Here is a 19,933-nt window from a genome sequence, read left to right on the forward strand (position 1 = left end):
TGTGTCGATTATCGTGTACTAAATAAGCTCACTGTAAAAGACTCTTATCCTCTGCCGAGGATTGATGAATCTCTTGACTTCCTGGCTAGAGGGACTTTTATTTCCACCATTGACCTGGCAAGAGGCTACTGGCAGGTGGCAGTGGCAGAGACTTCCAAGCCAAAGACTGCTTTCATTTCCCACTGTGGGTTATTTCAGTTTCGGGTCTTGCCTTTTGGATTGTGCAATGCGCCTGCCACTTTTCAAAGGCTCATGAACACAGTCCTTGCGGGTCTCATCTATAAGTCGTGTGCCGTCTACTTAGATGATATTGTGGTGGCGTCGCCTACTTTTGAACAGCACCTTGTGGACCTGAGAGAGGTTCTCACCAGGCTGGAATCTGCTGGACTGTCTATCAAGCTTGCAAAATGCCAGTTCTGCAGGAGCGAACTCACCTTTCTGGGTTACAAAATCACCCCAAATGGTATCATGCCAAATGAGGAAAAAGTGAGGGCAGTGATTGATTTTCATACTCCAGCTAATGTGAAACAAGTCCGACAGTTTCTGGGAATGACCAGCTATTATAGGCGTTTCATTCAGGATTATGCCCGACATGCTGAGCCACTCTTTGCGTTGACCAGGACGGATGCTCCCTTTGTATGGTCAAATGAATGTCAGACGGCCATGGATTATCTCAAGGAAAAGCTGACTTCCGCACCTATTTTGACTTTCCCGGACTTCTCTCTTCCTTTCTCGATCCATACGGATGCGTGCGACAGTGGACTTGGCGCCGCACTCATGCAGAAGGACAAAAATAGCAGAGATGTTGTGGTGGCCTATGCAAGTCGTGCCCTCCATAAGTCTGAAAAACCTTATTCTACTCCGGAAAAGGAGTGCTTAGCGGTCATCTGGGCCCTCGAACACTTCAGGCCTTATATCGAGGGTCTACACGTGACTATTTTTTCAGACCACAACAGTTTAAGATGGCTTATGTCGCGCCCAAACTGCTCGGGCCGGCTGGCTAGGTGGTCTCTCAGATTGCAGGACTTCGACTTTGACACTGTCCATAAGCCGGGGACAAGTAACAGTGTCCCTGATGCACTTTCACGTAACCCTGTTCCTTCTGGCAGTGTACCTGTGGGGCTTCTCCCTGATTATGCCATTATTGGGGGACTGGACCTGCGTGCTTTACCCCCTGTAATGTTTTCAGATCGGGAGCACATTAGGCAGCTGCAGCTCAACGACCCAGAAACTGGGAAGCTGCTGCGGATATTGGAGGCACAGGATGAGAATGGCACTGAGGAGTTTTCTCAGTATGAGATCCAGGATGGACTCCTGTACTTTGTGGATGACAAAGTGTCTTGTAATCTCCACCCTATGAAGCGCCTTAAACTGTACGTACCCACGGCTATGAAACGGAGTTTGATGGAATATTACCATGATCACCCGATGGCTGGTCACTTGGGCATGACGAAGACTATAGCACGGCTGAAACTTCGGTTTTACTGGCCAAAAATGTCGTCTGACGCTAAGAAGTATGTTGCGTCCTGTACTGTCTGCCAGTTCACAAAACCAAGCCAGAGGAAACCTGCTGGGTTCATGGTTCCCATCCGCCCTCAAAGTCCTTGGGAGTATACTGGAGTTGACTTTGTGGGTCCTTTACCGCGTACGCCCTGCGGTAATGCTTACATTCTGGTCTTTGTGGACTATTTTTCGAAGTGGGTGGAGGTTAGTGCAGTGCGAGAAGCGACTGCTCAAGTTGCTGCCAGCAAGTTGCTTAGCGAGGTGTTCGCACGTCATGGGGTGCCTAATTACCTGATCTCGGACAGAGGGTCACCATTTGTGAGTGAATTATTCAGGCATGTTCTCACCACACTGGGGTCCGAACACAGACTTACGACTGCGTATCATCCCCAGACGAATGCAACGGAGAGGGTGAATCGGACGTTGAAAACTGCCATCCGTGCTTACGTCGGTAACAAGCACACTGCTTGGGATCGTTATCTGCCCCAAATTTGTTTTGCTTTGAGGACTGCTCCACATGAAAGCACGGGCCAAAGCCCATCCATGTTGCTGTATGGACGAGAATTGAATACCCCTCTTGACCTCATCACTCAGCCGAATAGTGATGGTGGGGATGAACCTGGTATCCCATACCCGGAAAGCTTGGAGTCATCGATCAGAGAAGCACATGATCATGCTAGGTCCGTTTTGGATGAGAACCATGACAAAAGAAAGAAGTACTACGACAAAAGACGTCGGCCTGTGTCTTACTCAGTAAATGAGTTGGTCAGAATTAAGACTCATCCCCGTTCGGATGCACTGGCGAATTTCACGGCTAAGCTAGCACCTCTATATGCTGGCCCTTACCAAATTGCACAAAAACTGTCGGAAGTGAACTACAGACTCAGAGACGCAAGTACGGGGGCAGACGCAGGTGTATTTCATGTAGTAAATCTGCTTCCTTTTAGTACCTGGGAACCACTTGAGTCAGAGACTGAGCCCACAGGAGTTTCTGTTGTGGAAACATCATCTGACAGTTCTTTGTTTGATGAAGTGCCGGAGGATACGGCTGGTGCTACCGCCGTAAACCTTACGGACTTGGGAGTCAACGTTGACTATAGTCTCCCTGTGACGTCCAGTGCTCATGATGTGTCGGGAAATGTTGACAGTGTTGATGAGTTTCCTGACCTACAGGTTGATGTTGAGTCTCGGGACGATGACTTGACTGTTAGTGATAATGTTCCTGACAGACACCATTATGACTTGAGACCTCGATGTGCACCAAGAATCACCACAGACTGGTCGAGTAATAGGTGGACGAATGTGTACCACACAGACAGACTGGACCTTAAATAGTGTTTAGATTATGTCATTGTGTTTTCATTTGCTTGGTTTGTCACTGTGAAAAACAGAAGGGTTAAAATGGAGAAAAGAGGAAAATTGAGAATTCGTTTTAATGTTTAGTCTGTTGACATGTTTGCTACAATGTTGTACACAAGAAGAGAAGAAGTGTAAAAAAGGATATCCTATGTTTTGTTTCGGTTTGATTACACGCTGTTTTCATTTGTTTGAAAAATGCTGCTGCAGACAATGTATTTTGGTCCATCTGTGCTGTCATGTATGTCAGTGTGTACCTTAGTAATACATTCTCCAGTATGGTTCTGTTATTTTGACAACTTTTCATGTATGAGGTTGTTTAAAGTGATGCTGTACTCAGTTGTGCACGGCTGAGGGCAGCCTTTACCTTCCTGGGGGGGATCTGTAACGGCCACCTAATGTTATAATGTTCATGACATGAATGTTGTATGCCTTTAAGATGACACGTTATTGTGTGCGCGCTGTTCCAGTGTACGCGTGCGCAGTGAGAGTACAGTTTTGCTCGCGAGAGGAGAGAGGTGACCGCTCTACCGACTGCTCCTTTGATTTATTGTTTACTTTACTCTTATTTGTAGCGTGTTTTCAGAGTGTTTTTCCCCTGTTGATATTCGCTCTATGACATGTATGTGAAGAGTGCATTTGACGGAGAGGAATTATATAAAGACTCGTGAAACTACCATCGTTGGCGTTGTCTTTTTCTATTCATCCTGGGCAGACTTACAACTCTGACAGCGTTACAACAGGGCACGTACGAGAGAGAGCCACGGCTGCGTGCGCACTCACAGTCTTCAAACAACACGAGCGCTTCTTGCTCTCTCTCTCCCTTGTGCATATTAATCAAAATCATTAAACACGATAGAAAAAGGGCGGAACGCCAAAGTTTTACGCACACTTGCGCACTCACAGTCTTCAAACTACACGAGAGCTGTCTTGCACTCTCTCTCTCTCTCTCCCTCCCTCGTGCATATTAACCAAAATCATTAGACACGATAGAAAAAGGGCGGAACGCCAAAGTTTCACGTGGAGCATTTGGAGAGTTTTTTTTTTTTTTTTTTGGAAAGGCACTCTCTGTATTAGCTTAAAGCCCTCAAGTTTACATTGGTTGCTGTATGCTTTCAGTTGCTCTAAACAAGTATTTTGGGTGACCTTTTTTATTGAATGCTAGACATCAGTTGTTGTTATTTTCATCTGAAAGAAGAACTGTTTTTCAGTAAGCTAGGCCCTATGTGTTCAGTAAGCTTGTTTCAGTAAGCTATGTGTTTTCAAGGCTTCAAGGTTTTATTGAATGCTCTATACAAGTGCAAAGTAATGCATTCTTAGTCAGTCTTTTATTTTATAATTTTAAGAGCAATAAACATATATTGCAATGTTAAGGAATTCATGTTTTTTTCATTCAAATATGTAATCAACATGTATCAATTGTTAGTAGTCAATTAATGGGGAGATAATCGCAATCGAATCGGTCAGAAAAATTAATCGTTAGATTAATCGATGCATCGAAAAAATAATCGCTAGATTAATCGTTAAAAAAATAATCGTTTATCCCAGCCCTATTGGTCACTTAACAGATTTCTAATTACATTAGGGCTGCGCAATTGATCCTAATACAATTACTGATGCCACAAGTAAGTAAAAAGTCTACTTGCATTATTCTACGCGCTTACAATGTGTGTAATTGGACTTAGTAGTTTGTGCACTGCTTAAAGGAATAGTGGTAAGATGTAGATTTTAAAATATTTTGTCCTGTCCCATTTTATTATGCAGAGATCATAAGTAAGCCATTCATATTTTAAATTCCCTGAATTATGTGATGCAGACAGGTCCATAGGGGTCTTATGGAAACATGTTTTGAAACGTCATTATTTTTGCTGTTCCATTGAATAGGGATGCTATTTGAACAGAAATAAACAGTTTAAATTATTGACTTCTTTGCTTTGCTTCTTCTCTGTGATCTTTCTTTTGATAATTATTTTCTTCTTATTTTATTGATGTGACCATGTCTTCTGGCCTTTACACCCTGTTTGAATTGAGATTGCTTAGTTTGGCAAGCTTGGGGCATTGCGGAGAATACTAAGTGATGTGTTACTTCAAGATGGTAGAGTGTGTTTGAGTAGAAGTTGTCAACCTTTTCCGAACTAGAGACGCTCCATGACACACTCAGCCACCCCAGAGATGCCATTAAATGAACATGACAGATTGATGCTATATCATTACTTTAATTATTAATGTTAGCAGAAATGAAAGGTATAGGCCTAGTTCATCCCGAAATTGGACGTTCTGTCATAATTTATTCACCCTCTATACAAGTATAACTATATAAGAATACAGCCCATCATTGTAAAGCAAAGAAACATCCTAACTCAGAATACTATTCCATCTGTTTAGTAACCATGAAGATTTCACTTGACTCAAGAAGTTCAAATGTGTTCTCGTTTTTTCAGCCTGAAGAAAAGTGGTACAGTCGTTGAAACTGCAAACATTAGAGAAGAATATGAATCCATACCAGTTTCCAAATAATATTTTGAAATGCTCTATGGTTTTTTTTAATACCTTATTTAACCAGTGTTAGTTTTGGCAGGCATTTTTGATTTAGTCTTGGTCTTGAGACAAAAATGCTTAAGTCTTAGTCACATTTTAGTAATTTGAGTCTTTCATGGTTTTAGTCAACAAAAATGCAATGACTTTTCATCAACTTTTAGTCGCTACTTTTAATCAATAGTTTTAACCAAACTGTAGTTATTATGTAGCTATTTTATATGTAGTTTTCAGATTTAAAAAAGTAGTGACTAAAAGTTGACAAAAATGCAATGACTTTTCGTCGACTAAAACTATGAAAGACTCAAATTACTAAAATGTGACTAAGACCTAAGCATTTTCGTCTCAAGACCCAGACTAAATAAAAAATGCCTGCCAAAATTAACACTGGTTCAATAAGGTATTACTTTATCACAGAATATAGATATCTCTCTCATGTCTCTTCGTTGAGTATTCACGGAGTTACACTTCATTTTAATGTTAAGTTTGTAAATGAAGATCAGCGCAGACAGCACACCTTGTTATCTTAATTTTATAAATGTCATCAGATATTATTTGTAGGCCGTCAACGTCTCGTCTTAGTCACAGAAAAGTTTATCGTTAACAAATATTTTCCGTTGTTTTCTTCGTTAATGAAATTAACACTGTATTTAACATTGCACCTCACATTGACTACGCAAATGAAATATTCTGAGTCGGATACACAGATCATTTTCTTTTGGACATCTGTACTATGGGATAACCTGATTACAAGGAGCTCATGTATCAGTGCAGGATTGTCAATACAAAGAATCAGTGAAACTCTAGTAATACATTTTGAGCTACAACTGCATATAATCCAGAATAATCACAGTTTGTGGATTAATTAACACTTGCTGCTGAACTCGTGGTGTTCATAGGGTTTGCATGATTCTGTGTCTCACAGGAAGGTGTGGAGGTGAGAGTAGCTCGGATCTTCAACACCTTCGGGTCTCGCATGCACATGAATGACGGGCGAGTGGTCAGTAATTTCATTCTGCAGGCTTTACAAGGAGAGCCGCTGACGGTAAGACCCATTCATCTCGCTAAAATAATGAACCAAATGCAATGTTAAACCACCTAACTCTCAGTTATTCCTTTGACACATTTCAGACTCGAACAGAGTTACAAATGGGTATAACTTCAATTTATTTAAAAAAAAAAAAACACATTTATTACATTTAAGTTATTTTAAGAACTGTCATCTCAAATCGCGAATTATTTTACGATAAAAAAGATGTTCATGGAAATTACATGGATGAAGGCCTTGTGGGGCCGAAACGTCATGTTGTTTTATTAATGAAGCTTTAGTGTTGCTCCTTTGTTTAACTCGTGGAAATTACATTTAAAAAAAAATTTTAATGGTTAATTTAATTCTGGCATTTTAAATACAATTAAATAATATTTTCTCACTTTTTGCATTGGGTTGGGTATCGAAAATCGATTCCAATTCCAGAATTTTGTCAAATTAAAATTTCCGCCTATCGATTACTATGTGCGCATCTATTAATTTTCCATCTGTGAGGACCAGACTCACTATTCTAAGTGCTCCTGTGTTTGGCAACATTTGCGATTAGTAAGTAACAGCTAGCTATAATATTTGTGATAAGCAAGAGAGGTGTTATCACCAACGTGACAGCCCTTTAATTAAACAGATCGTTAAAGATCGCAAACACGATTCAAACACCAACGTGATCTTTCCTAAATGACAAAAGTTCAGCTGTTAAACCTTTGACGTGTGCGATCACAACAGTGTGATCAACTTTCTGATCATCAGTACTAGGATAAAAGTTTATAGCTTGGATATAAACACTGATGTGTTAGGCAGCAATTAAAATAGAGTAAATCGTCTTTTGAAAGTAGTTTGACATTTCAAATAAAGATTCATTGCTTTCATTTGTTACACCAGTAGGTGGCAAAAATGATCTGTTAAAAAATCTATTTGTCTTTGAATCATTAATTTGAGAGATTCATTCAAAAACACTGATTCATCCAATAATGAAACAAGTAAATATTAAGTGAGTCATTTATATTTTGTTAAAAAAAAAAATCGCATGTCATTTATAAATAAAAAATTCTCAATTCATCCAGAATTGTGCAGCTCTATTTTGCAAACAAACAGGTCTTAATCAAGTCCAGTTTTTATGTTGCCGGTTATTTTTGTTCATGGTATTCAGTTGCAAATACATGCTTTGCAAAAAGAGACAGAATACATGTCTAACTATCTAAATGTTTAAATATATTTTTCTTTTTTTCTCTCTTTAACCACATTGGACTCTAAACTGGGAATCGATACGCAGATGTGGAATCGGAATTGATCAAATTCAAACGACACCCAACCCTAGTTATGAGTGACAAGCAGACAGCAAACACAAACAAATGCTGAATTGAGTGCCGTGTGATGCTTGTGACCAGTAGATTTGAAGAAAAAAAAAGAAAGAATATTAGTCGAATTTAAAATAAAAATTTGCATTCAAATGCAAAAATGATGCTTTTGAACTTCAGCTGGATGTCAGGGAGCCCTTTCAGTGGCGCAGTGATGCACTGATGATTTAAGTGTCATTGTTGCCTGTTATGCCTAATAGCTTGTGGCACTTTCTTCCTAACATCCATTTTCAAATAAACAACCTTTTCATGTGTCAATTCCCATTTTCACTTCTCACATAAGGTTTTTTTTTTTTTATGACAGAACGTGGTAGGGGTACCAGATAGAGTCACTGGGTGACAGTTGTTGTCAGCTCATGTAGTGTGTCATCACATGTTGTGGATCATTTACATAGTGTCACATAGTGACGATGACACACACCGATTCCAAGACAGACAGCTATTCATGCAATCTGAACAGCACAGCAATCTGCCGACATTTAAAATCATGTCGTTTGTACTGGGCTTTAATGTTTTTGTTAGTCTATCCAGTTGAACCCAGATGTGCTATGTTTCCCATTTCTACCTTCAGAAGAAAACAAAATGAATACAGAAATGTGAACTCTGACTTGAAGATTTCTCATACTTATTGACTGTTCCACAGTCACCTTGTAGAAGCTCCTTCTCTTGCATGTGCACTGATGACTGATTGTGATTCTATTTGTTTCTCCTGCACTTTTTTCAGGTTTATGGTTCAGGTTCTCAGACAAGAGCTTTCCAGTATGTGAGGTAAGCACTGATAAAGAAAACTGCAATAGATGTATGAGGTATCCATTTGTTTTGTTCACATGCAAAAGTAAATAGGATGAAAAGCACTATAAAAAAATTTACAACTACCATGAACTTGAAGAAAAATGTATACAACACATCCATTTGTCCCTTTTTCTTCTTTCCATTTCCTTCCATTTTCATGTCACCTCTAGTTTCGTCTATTGTTGCTTCTAATGTTATTGTGCATGTGAATGATAAGAGTAGAGAAAAACCCCATACAGTCTCTATAATGTCAAAATAACAGCACAAATAAAACATGCACAAACAAAATTGTTAAAATGAGTCTGATCAGTACAGTCCCAGCTTTTGTCTTAATGAAATAAACCTCAGGGAAAAACAGACCTTCCTAACAGATTGCTCCATGGCGTTTTCAAGGACGGAGGTCTGCTTTTGATGGGATTACTAATGCCTTCTGGTAATTGCATTGAAAGTATTTCAAAGGCTGAACACTGTTTTTTTATTTAAAAGGCTGGAGAGAAGTTGTGTACAGACGGATAATATGGTGTTGCTTTGGAGGAAGCAAATTTAACATTTATTAATGGTCTTTGCACTCATCGTGATTTCTATGAAACTATAAGAGGAAAAATGCAAATGACTGGTGGATATGGATATACGTACATCCTTACAAATGTATATATGTGTTACATAAACATATACACTAAATATACAGAATTTCTCACTACTGTTTAATTTTGCTTAATAAAGACTGCCTGGTTTATGCAGCTAATAGTACTCTAATGCATTGTCATAAATGATGGAAAATCCAGTCAGTGGAAGGGACAGAATTAACAGGCTTTAAATATGTTCTGGATGTTTTACATAATATTGATAATATATATATTAATTTTCATAGGATAAATGGCTTCTTACATTTTAAAATATATATTATTCAACTTTTTCGAACACGCAGAAGATATGCCGGTTTTGCAGTTAGTGGGCGGAGCTAATGCGCAAATGGCAATTTAATTGGCTGGTGCTCATCTGTTAGCATCCCTGTTTTGATTTCAGCAAATCAATTCAACCGAACGCAGACAATGTGATTAATATTCATGAACACAGCAGCTCATCAATCTGTAGTGCATTGTATATTGTTAGAATGGTAGTTGAATTAGTAGTAGTAGTAGTAGTATCTTAATAATAATTATGATTTTTTTTTTTTTTTTTTTTTTTTTTACAGAAACCCTCAATGACCAAAAATATCTTAAGCACCACCACCAGTCTTAAGTTCAGTTAAAATGACAAATATGCATTCATACATGGTTATCAAGTTTTAGTTCAAATCATTAAAGTTGTTTTATTAAATAGTGCTTAATACCATAATATAATGCTTGACTGACTGATCAAAAAGCTAAGATTTAAGAAGCTGTGCCATTTTACAAATATATATATATGGGGCTATGAGGGGCCATACAAGACTTAATTCATTCTGGTACTCTCACACACTTACATTCTCCTTTCACATACATATATTCTTGCTTTCATGCACATACATTCTCCTTACACATACATACAGTGGGGCTCGAAAGTTTGGGCACCCCTTGCAGAATCTGTGAAAGTATGAGTAATTTTCAAATAATAAGAGAGATCATACTAAATGCATGTTATTTTTTATTTAGTACTGTCCTGAGTAAGATATTGTACATAAAAGATATTAAAATTTAGTCCACAAGACAAAAAATTGCTGAAATTATTAAAATAACCCCACTCAAAAGTTTGGGAACCCTTGGTTCTTAATACTGTGTTCTGTTACCTGATGATCCTCGACTGTCTTTCTGTTTTGTGATGGTTGTGCATGAGTCCCTTGTTTGTTCTGAACAGTTAAACTGAGCAGCGTTCTTCAGAAAAATCTTTAAGCTCCTGCAGATTCTTCGGTTTTCAAGCCTCTTTGCATATTTGAACCCTTTCCAGCAGGGACTTTATGATTTTGAGATACATCTTATCACACTGAGGACATTTGAGGGACTCGAACACAACTATTTAAAAAGATTCAAACGTTCACTGATGCTCCAGAAGGAAACAAGAAGCATTAAGAATATTTGAAGATCAGGGTAAATTGTACTTAATTTGTGTACCGGGAAACATACAAGTATATTCTGTTGCTTACGAAGGGCAGAACTAAATGGAAAAAGATTATATTTCAACAAAATAAGACAAATTTGGCCATCTTCATCGTTTTCAAAAGTTTTCACCCCCCAGCTCTAAATAAATAAATATTATCATCGTGAAAAGGTTACATGGCCTCGTCCTTTGAGCAAGCTTAGCCTCAGTCGTGTTGCCAGATAGACGTATTATAAGCGTCCCATACAATCCATAATTCATTCTGGCACTCTCACACACATACTGTACATTCTCCTTTCACTATATATTTACATTTATTTACATTTAGTCATTTAGCAGACGCTTTTATCCAAATCGACTTGCAGATGAAGACCGTGGAAGCAATCAAAAACAACAAAAAGAGCAATGATATATAAGTGCTATAACAAGTCTCAGTTAGGTTAACACAGTACACGTAGCATGGGATTTTAAATAATATAATATAAAGAAAACAGATAGAATAAAAAAAGAATAGAGCAAGCTAGTGTTAGAGGTCTTCACACACACACATACACACACATACATATACAATTGCATAATAAATGAAAGAAAATAGAATACAAAAAGATTAGAAAGGTAGTTAGATTAAAAAAAAAAAAAAAAAAAAAAAAAAAGTTAGAGGGTCAAATAAAGATGGAAGAGATGTGTTTTAAGCCGATTCTTGAAGATGAAGACTCAGCTGCTGGGATTGAGTTGGGGAGTTCATTCCACCAGAAGGGAACATTTAATTTAAAAGTCTGTAAAAGTGACTTTGTGCTTCTTTGGGATGAACAATCAAGCGACGTTCACTTGCAGAACGCAAGCTTCTAGAGGCACATGAGTCTGAAGTAATGAATTTAGGTAAATGGGTGCAGAGCCAGTGGTTTTGTAATGTATGTATTACAAATTATATGTATAAATATGTAATATATGTATTTACCAAAAAAATTATGTATTTTTGTAATACATATATATATACAGTATATATGAAGGGCCATACAAGCCATAATTCAAATATTTGATCTAGAGGTATATGGCTCCTTGGCTCCATGCTTAGAAGACTCATCACTCAGGCGGGGTGTGATATCAGAGCCATCGCTGGTTATTTGAAGTCTCACTATCTTGGTAGAACAAACATTCTCCTGTAAAAGCAGCGTTCACTTAATAAGAACTGTGTAACATGAAACATGGGATTGACTGCAGAATTTTTTCTCCAGCTTTCCTCTGTGAATCTTTTCAGACTTCAGACGCCACAGTCCTCAGAAAGTAACGATTATCTAAAAGCTATGTCCAGCTTTTAACAGTATGTTCATATACAGCATGTTCTACTGGCCAGTGGCCACCCCACTGAAGGAAGTGGTTTGAACAGTTATGACATTGCTAAGTTCATTATAATCATGATTCAGCCGCATAATAAATCAGAAGGAAATGTAGGTGCGTTCATTTTGCTTTGCAATATTACCAATCAACGTATAGTGAGTTTGATATTTAGAGGGAGCGTTTCCTTTATATCGTCTCTTAATATGTACATATCTTTTTTTTTTTGCATGCTGTAAAGCAGAGGTTACTAACCTTTTTTCCAACGACCCCTTTTTTAACATTCAACATTTTTAACAACATCCCCAACAACATGAAACATTAAATTAATCGCATTAACAATGAAGGACATATTTTAAATGACGAAAGAGTGTTTCTTAACAAAGTCTTGTCAAAAAAAGAATAAAATGATAAACCTCACATTTAAAGGTATTAATTAAAATGTTGAATGATTATAGTTATTGTATCTGCTCTGTTAATGATTTTTGCATTGGTTTGATCGGGCAGATTTAGTGATTTATGTGCTCCAGAGAAGATATAGGAACACATTTGCACACATTTACCTGGATCAACCTTGAAGTTCATTTCTCTTTTGTAATGCTTGCTGCAGCACAGCTGTGCCTCAGTGTTCAGTGTTTTCTACACTTTTCATGCAAGTGTTATAATGGCTTTCTTTTATGTTTTAGCCCACGAAATGTCATATTATAATTTTTACCCCACCCAGTACAGTTATGATATTCATATTTAAAGGTTTTATAACAGTAGTAGACTAGGCTGGACATCAGGTCATGCTTTGGGGTAATCTTCACTGGACAATTGCCTGCACTCTCATAAGGCTAACTTTGGTCTAATTCCAAACTTTAAAATACATCTATTTTTAGTTATTTTACCAATCAATTTAAATAAAAAGGAAAGAAAAAAGAATGAAAAGGAAATAATATATTTAGACACCTAAGGATTATATTACCCAGAAATGAAGAACATATGTGCGGTGCATTCAGTGGTGTTTCAGAGTTGATTAGCTGTATGAAAAGGAACGTGTCCTCTTGGGTTTTTCTCATATACGGGTAAACGGCATTTAAAACAGTAAACATAATCCACTCTCTTGCTCAATATTTAATTACAGCTTCAGATGCATGATATTTTCATTTGCTAAAAGCATGATATACAAGAAGCACGTTCTGTACGGACAGACAGCGTGGTAACAAACACCACTGCAACCGTTTACGTGTCTGCGCTTCTTGTATAGTTTGTTCCATAGATTTCGACGCTGACGCTATTTTCACAATTTTGGCTCTGTAAGCCACTAGAATAGTATTAAAATTAAACAGTCAAGATGAAAATGAAGTGCAGGCTTTCAGCCTTAATTCAAGGGGGTTGTACGAAAATATAACAAAATGGATTTTTATAGACAGTCACCTTATTTTCAGGGGTATTCATGTAATTAGACAGATGAATAAATAAAGCAATAAATGAAATACTCATTTTGATATTTTGTTGAGAATGCGTAGCATGTAATGACTGCCTGAAGTCTGAAATCCATGGACATCACCAAAGACTGGGCTTTCTTCTTTCTGATGCTTTACCTGTCCTTTACTGCAGCTGACTTCAGTTGATGTTTGTTTCTGGGTCTTTCTGCCTTTAGCTTTGTCTTCAGCAAGAAAAATACCTGCTCAATCGGGTTTTTTTTTTTTTAAATTCTTTACCCTTTCCAGTCATTTTTCCTTAACAAAATAAACATCTTAATGGAAAATAATAATTTCTTAGTTTCTGCATGATGTTATGATTTTATCAAAAAGAATCCTCCAGTCATCCACCACAGTTGCCTTGCGTGGACGTCCAGGCCTTTTTATATTGCTGAGCTCACCAGTGTGATCCTTTTGTCTCGGATTTGGCCACTCCTGAACTCATAAACATGGGGATAGTTTGAAAACTTGGCTTTTCACAGGCTCTGACACCCCTGCCAGAGCCCAAACCCACACCGCTCGAGGAGAAATAGCTTCGCTGCATGGTTTGATTCATCCTGAAGATACAAAACTGCTGGAGAGTTATCTCAAATAAGCAGTGTACACTCTGTGAAGAGAAGATAGACCCATATAATTGATCTCATAGTTTTATTAAAGGGAAAGAGACCAATTCATATCCTTCTTTCCAGCTATATCGACAGCTCAAAAGCACCTCTTGTGGTTAGTGTTTAGCAAAAAAAACTCAAAGGAATAGTTCATCCCAAATATGAAGATTATGTCCTTGATTACTCCCACTGATATTATTCCAAACCTGTTTTTGTTTGTTTTGTTTTTTTTGTATTTATCTGGATCAGCTGTGAATAATTTTTGTTCTGTTTGGCCAGTAGGTGTTCGAATCGGACATTATTTTAACAGTGCCGTGTCTTTTATTTTGACAGCTCTGAGAGCTCCAGCACCTGAGCGCAGATGTTTAAACAGATCTTATCCTATGTTTCCATTACAAACTTAGTTAAACAGATGAAAACTAAATGATAAAGTGTTGTAGTCCTCTAACACTTTTCCACATACTGTAGGCATTCAGCAAACAGACATCTATATCATTTCAACAAGACTTACATTACATTTTTTTTATGAACCTCGCACAGCGGATCCAGCTGTTAGATCTTGTGAAGAGTGAAATTGTAGTCTGCATACGAATGCTTATACACGACAGTCTGTTTGTTCAAATTGGATGTGGACAGGAGAATTATTATTGAGATTTGTTTTAACCGTTTTGTCGTTTGCCAATCAGAAATTTTAACTCCGATCACTGAGACTATTGAGATCACAGTGTGAGGTCTAATTCATGTGTGAAGGACAAACGGGTGGGATGTGATCAACACAAAGAGGGCTATGAAAATCTGCTTACCTTGAGTATGAGTAATAGTGAGATTTGTCTCGGTGTGTTTGAGTCTGTCAGTCCTCTTTATAACTTCATTCATTTTCTGACAGCCCATGCTTTAGGCGAGACTGTCGAGAAAAGGCCTGCTAGGAGAATATTTGTTATGGGGCACAAAACCCTTGCCAGTTTTACCTAAACATCATGTTATTCACATTGCACTGTCCAATATAATAATGATTAATGACTGCCTTGCACAATACATCTGCTCTATTTAATAAATCCATAGGTTTCGAACCGGCACAAAGCAACTAGCAATTCTTCCAACAACAAGCGTTTTTTTCACACTGAGCTATTACTGTGTCAAGCAGCAAAACTGCTCCACTTGACAAAATAATGGCTAATCAAGAGAGTTTTGAAGTGTGTTTAGAAATGCAGTAAGGGCGAGTGGCATTTTGGGCCAATGAGATTGCACGGTGGTTGGGGCTACAAGGGTCCATTTGTGCAAAAATGTATCCTTTTCAAAAAAAAAAAAAAAAATGTTTTTATATTTACATTTTTGACAGATATAATGTACATTTTTGTTTTCATTATCTTGTTAACACTTGATTGTTTCTAATAAATAGGCTGAGGGAGTGAACGCAAATCTTTTACGCAAAACTAAAAAATGATGTTAGTTGTAACTTTTGTTCACCATGACGTTTACCCAGCAATTGGCTTTTTGATTGTGAGATTCCCGGAAATGTGAAAAGAAAGTCCAAAGAAACCAATCGATCGAATAAATGCGTTATCATTTCTCATGTGTATTGGACAGTTATTAGAGAAGTTAGAGGAGGCAGACAACTGAACTTGAGGGATATTTGCACACTTCTCTCAAGCTTCCTCTCGCTGTAGGCTGCTGGGACTCTCAGAGCTGAACTGATCTTGAGAGCCTTAACCATTCGTTACTCACAATCTGCATTGCGTCCAATCAAGCCTCGGCATATCAAATTAAAAGGTCTTAAGTATGGTAATTCAACTTGAACTAGCAGTGTTCGTCTGGTTCCTTTGTCCTTGTGGAGGTGTAGATGACAACACCTGAGGTGTTACTGAAAGACTGTTGTTAATGGTCTTAGCATCATGGTGCGGTCACCTCTCTGAGACTGAATGGATCGGATGTGTGCTGGAAGTCTTACACTGAATTGAAAAGCTGATGTTGAAGCTGAAGGTTTGACTCTCAGCTGCCCCACAGTGTTCATGCCCACACACACACACACACACACACACACACACACACACACACACACACTCTTTCTATGAAGGTATTCACAAATATGTGTATGAAACACCCTGAAGGGCAAATGAACTGTGACTCAATCATATTACAGTATTTACAAACTGCCAAAGGCCTCTATTCAATTAATGAGTTTAAATAGTCTTTTTCATTGTATTTCCATTGGAGGCATCACATCTGCATCATTCTTTCACTGTGCTTTTTCTTCCTTCCCAGTGATCTGGTGAACGGCCTGGTGTCCCTGATGAATAGTAACATCAGTAGTCCAGTTAACCTGGTGAGTTTAGCATTTTTCCTGAATTAATTTTGCCTTCAGGGCTATTCACACAGTGAGTGTCTCTCTCTCTCTCTCTCTCTCTCTCTCTCTCTCTCTCTCTCTCTCTCTCTCTCTCTCTCTCTCTCTCTCTCTCATGTATTCAGTAATTGTTACTAAATGGTAGATAGAAACAGTCCAATAATTAGAAATGTAGCTCCGCCTTTCAGTTGTGCTTTAATGTTGAATGGTTAGTTACCAATCCTTTTAAAGTCAATAGTAACAACTAAAACCATAGAACAACAAAAAAGTAAATTAGAAACTGAAATATATATATTTATTTTTTCAGCTAGTTGTCAAGAAAAGTTTAGCTTTAAAAATAATAATTTAAACAGTAGATAAAATGACGATTATTACAGAAACCTATGGATTTTATTTTTAAGCGATTCAGCACTCGATTTTTTTCTACAGCTTTTAAGAATCTACTGTTAATTTACAAATGTAATATTTTTATAATTGTTTGTTTGTTCTATAATACATTAATAATTCATACGACTTAAAATGTATTAGCACATGTAGTAATTAATATGAACTAAAACAGCACATTTTTAGTCATTTGATTGACATGAAAATGTCTGTCATGATGAAACAAGTAAATTTGTGCAATGTGGACTGCACAAATATTATACATTTAAAACCACCACAGTCTATTGCCTGCCACGTTCTTTCCATTTTTCAGAGCTATTTTTTAACCTTTATATTACATTTGAGCTGATAGCACTTTCCACCAGGCACGTTGTCTTTCATCTGAATTGCTTGGCCTTCGATCTGATTCAGTTCAGGTTCCTCTCCAGCCTAAACCTGTTGATCTCTCTCCCCTTCTTTTCTCTAATCTTCAGGGAAATCCAGAGGAACACACCATACTGGAGTTTGCGCAGCTTATTAAGAGTCTAGTTGGTTAGTAGATGTTCTATAAAATTGCGAATGGGGTTTAAGAATCTGTGATTAAAATAACAGCGCACCGCTGATCGTCTCCGCAGTGAGCCGCAGTCATATTCAGTTCCTTCCAGAAGCACAAGATGATCCACAGAGACGACGGCCAGACATCCGCAAGGCCAAAATGCTTCTGGGCTGGGAACCTGTGGTGAGTTATAATGAATATAAGGACCATTTTATGTGTTAAAAGATCTTGTATGCATGCTTGAAAGTCTCAGTTATGGTTGATCCAGATATAATGCATTGTCTAATAAGACGTGTTATGTGTTTGCAGGTGCCACTGGAGGAAGGCTTGAACAAAACCATCCAGTACTTCAGCAGAGAGCTGGAGCATCAAGCCAACAATCAGTACATACCCAAACCCAAGGCTGCACGCATGAAGAAAGGAAGAGCCAGACACAACTGATGAATTGTGTTGATCTCAGGAGGACTATAGACGTTCAGCAGCCATTATACAGCGTGGGTTCCCCACCTCAAACTTAACAGATCCAACTTTTAGAAAAATACGATTTTTCTGATGTTTTTGCGAATGCTTTGAAATGGAGCTCAGGCTGAGAGCTGACTCTAAAGAGTTTGTTTTTCAGTCAAGTGTGCCTCAAAGATATCCGATTTATAGACTTTGCCTTGCACTTTTGTTTGTCGGTTGTCCGTCTGTTATTTGAAGCAAGCTTAGACATTCTGTGCCCATTTAATTGATGTGATCTATTTTTTTTATCATTGTCAAAGCCAGAGGTGTGTTTGTTGAATGGACACCTGTAGGAAATTCAGAAAATTATTTGAAGATCTTGAATGTCTGGACTGGAGCAGGAAACCTCATCCAGCTCGGTCAAGAAATTTGGAGAGAAAAGCTTTGGAAAATGTTCATTCTGCTTTAATCTTGGTGATGATTTTGAGCAAAATCTGTTGTTACCTTTGTGAAACTTCATACAGAACTTTGAACCTATTATTAATGTCATGTGAAAAGGATATTTTAATAAAATATTTACTGTATTGTATTTTTAACCTCACTTTCCCTGTTCTTCTGCCTAATAACTGTCCTCTGCTACATTTCTATTCATAAACCCATTTCTCTCTCTTGATTTTCTCAAGAGGAAGCACAAGCTGCAGCTGGAAGAAGCAAGCTGACATCACTGTGAGGTAAATCAGAGCGGTTATGTCTTGGAAACATATTCTTGGTGTTTTAGTAGTAGTCATAGTTGACATTTGGCCCGTGCCTGTATGAGCGATGCCCCGTGGGAGAGGGACGCTGGAGACCCCGGTCACTGGACTGGTAGTGGTCCTTCCAGTAGGCCAGATCCGTTTCGAGTCTCTGAAGGAAAAGGTTCAAACGAAAAGATCAGGATTACATGATTCAGAGTCACTGAAATGCACAGAACACTATTATATCATTTACTGTTTAATCAATGTGTCATCACAGATATACAATGCTTTTCTGCTCTGATGTAATTATCCTCTTGTGAATGATGATCACGGACAATTAGTATACACTCACCAAAAGGATTATTAGGAACACCTGTTCAATTTCTTATTAATAAAATTATCTAATCAACCAATCACATGGCAGTTGCTTCAATGCATTCAGGAGTGTGGTCCTGGTCAAGACAATCTCCTGAACTCCAAACTGAATGTCAGAATGGGAAAGAAGGTGATTTAATCCATTTTGAGTGTGGCATGGTTGTTGGTGCCAGACGGGCCGGTCTGAGTATTTCACAATCTGCTCAGTTACTGGGATTTTCACCCACAACCATTTCTAGGGTTTACAAAGAATGGTGTGAAAAGGGAAAAACATCCAGTATGTGGCAGTCCTGTGGGCGAAAATGCATTGTTGATGCTAGAGGTCAGAGGAGAATGGGCTTAAGCCCCGAATGTTTTGTCAAAAGCCCCGAATCTTTTAGGTTTTTAAAAATAATTTCAACTTTGTTTAATTTCCTCTCAGTCTTTCTGACTGGAGCGGCAAAAAATGAAACAAAAGCACATACCGTGCGTGGTGGCGGACGGTAATGCATCGCGCATCACTCAGCTTGTTTGCCAACTGCCAATAAAAACTAACGAAGAAGAATATAAATCTTCCTTGTCGTTGTCATCAGGGACTGGCGGGCTATTGTTACTATAGTTACTACTATTGTTACTGGCGGGCTACTGTTTTTCACCGGCTAACCGGCTGAAGTTATGGACATAACAAAGTTTTTTATACGGAACAGTAACAATAAACCTCACCGGCCAGAGAGAGATTCAGAAGCAGCGTCAGACGAACCGCGGACAAGTGTTACAGGTTTGTGAATCCATGACTGTATTGCTGGCTATCTAGAGAGTTAACGTTTGGTGTTATTAAGATAAATTAGCCTATTTGCTAATAGAGATGGGTGGATGATTTGTCGAATAATTTGGGGAGCGGGGGCGGGGTTCACTCGTAAAACCGAAACACGTAAAACCGAAACTATCTCAGGGCATGTTTTACAGCTAATCCCGGCACATTAGTGGGATAAGAAGATACTAATTGAGAAATATAGCGATAAAGAAGATTAGAAAGACATGAGAAAGTATATTTCCTCCTCCTGATGACTACA

The 19,933-nt window shown here is 38.1% G+C and overlaps 1 protein-coding gene and 1 long non-coding RNA gene across 3 annotated transcripts in view; one reads left to right on the forward strand and one right to left on the reverse strand.

The window, feature by feature from the left end:
* Window positions 1-18,361, forward strand: part of LOC113053651 (UDP-glucuronic acid decarboxylase 1-like) — a 66,105-nt gene extending 47,744 nt beyond the window's left edge. Inside the window, exons 11-16 of one of the 2 annotated variants that reach the window (XM_026218827.1) lie at window positions 6,320-6,439; window positions 8,522-8,565; window positions 16,334-16,394; window positions 17,270-17,327; window positions 17,411-17,514; window positions 17,641-17,772. In XM_026218827.1, coding sequence (XP_026074612.1) covers window positions 6,320-6,439; window positions 8,522-8,565; window positions 16,334-16,394; window positions 17,270-17,327; window positions 17,411-17,514; window positions 17,641-17,772 — 519 coding nt within the window. Of the gene's footprint in view, window positions 1-6,319; window positions 6,440-8,521; window positions 8,566-16,333; window positions 16,395-17,269; window positions 17,328-17,410; window positions 17,515-17,640 lie in introns of both variants that reach the window. The other variant, XM_026218828.1, reaches the window with a different exon arrangement.
* On the reverse strand, window positions 18,072-19,660 carry LOC113053652 (uncharacterized). The gene is made up of 2 exons (XR_003277271.1): window positions 19,584-19,660; window positions 18,072-18,675 (listed from the first exon to the last, which is right to left on the reverse strand). It is a non-coding gene; the product is annotated as an uncharacterized LOC113053652 (long non-coding RNA).
* Between the last annotated feature and the right edge of the window lie 273 nt (window positions 19,661-19,933).

The sequence above is a fragment of the Carassius auratus genome, chromosome 34 (genome assembly GCF_003368295.1).
Source record: "Carassius auratus strain Wakin chromosome 34, ASM336829v1, whole genome shotgun sequence".
NCBI classification, from domain to species: domain Eukaryota; kingdom Metazoa; phylum Chordata; class Actinopteri; order Cypriniformes; family Cyprinidae; genus Carassius; species Carassius auratus.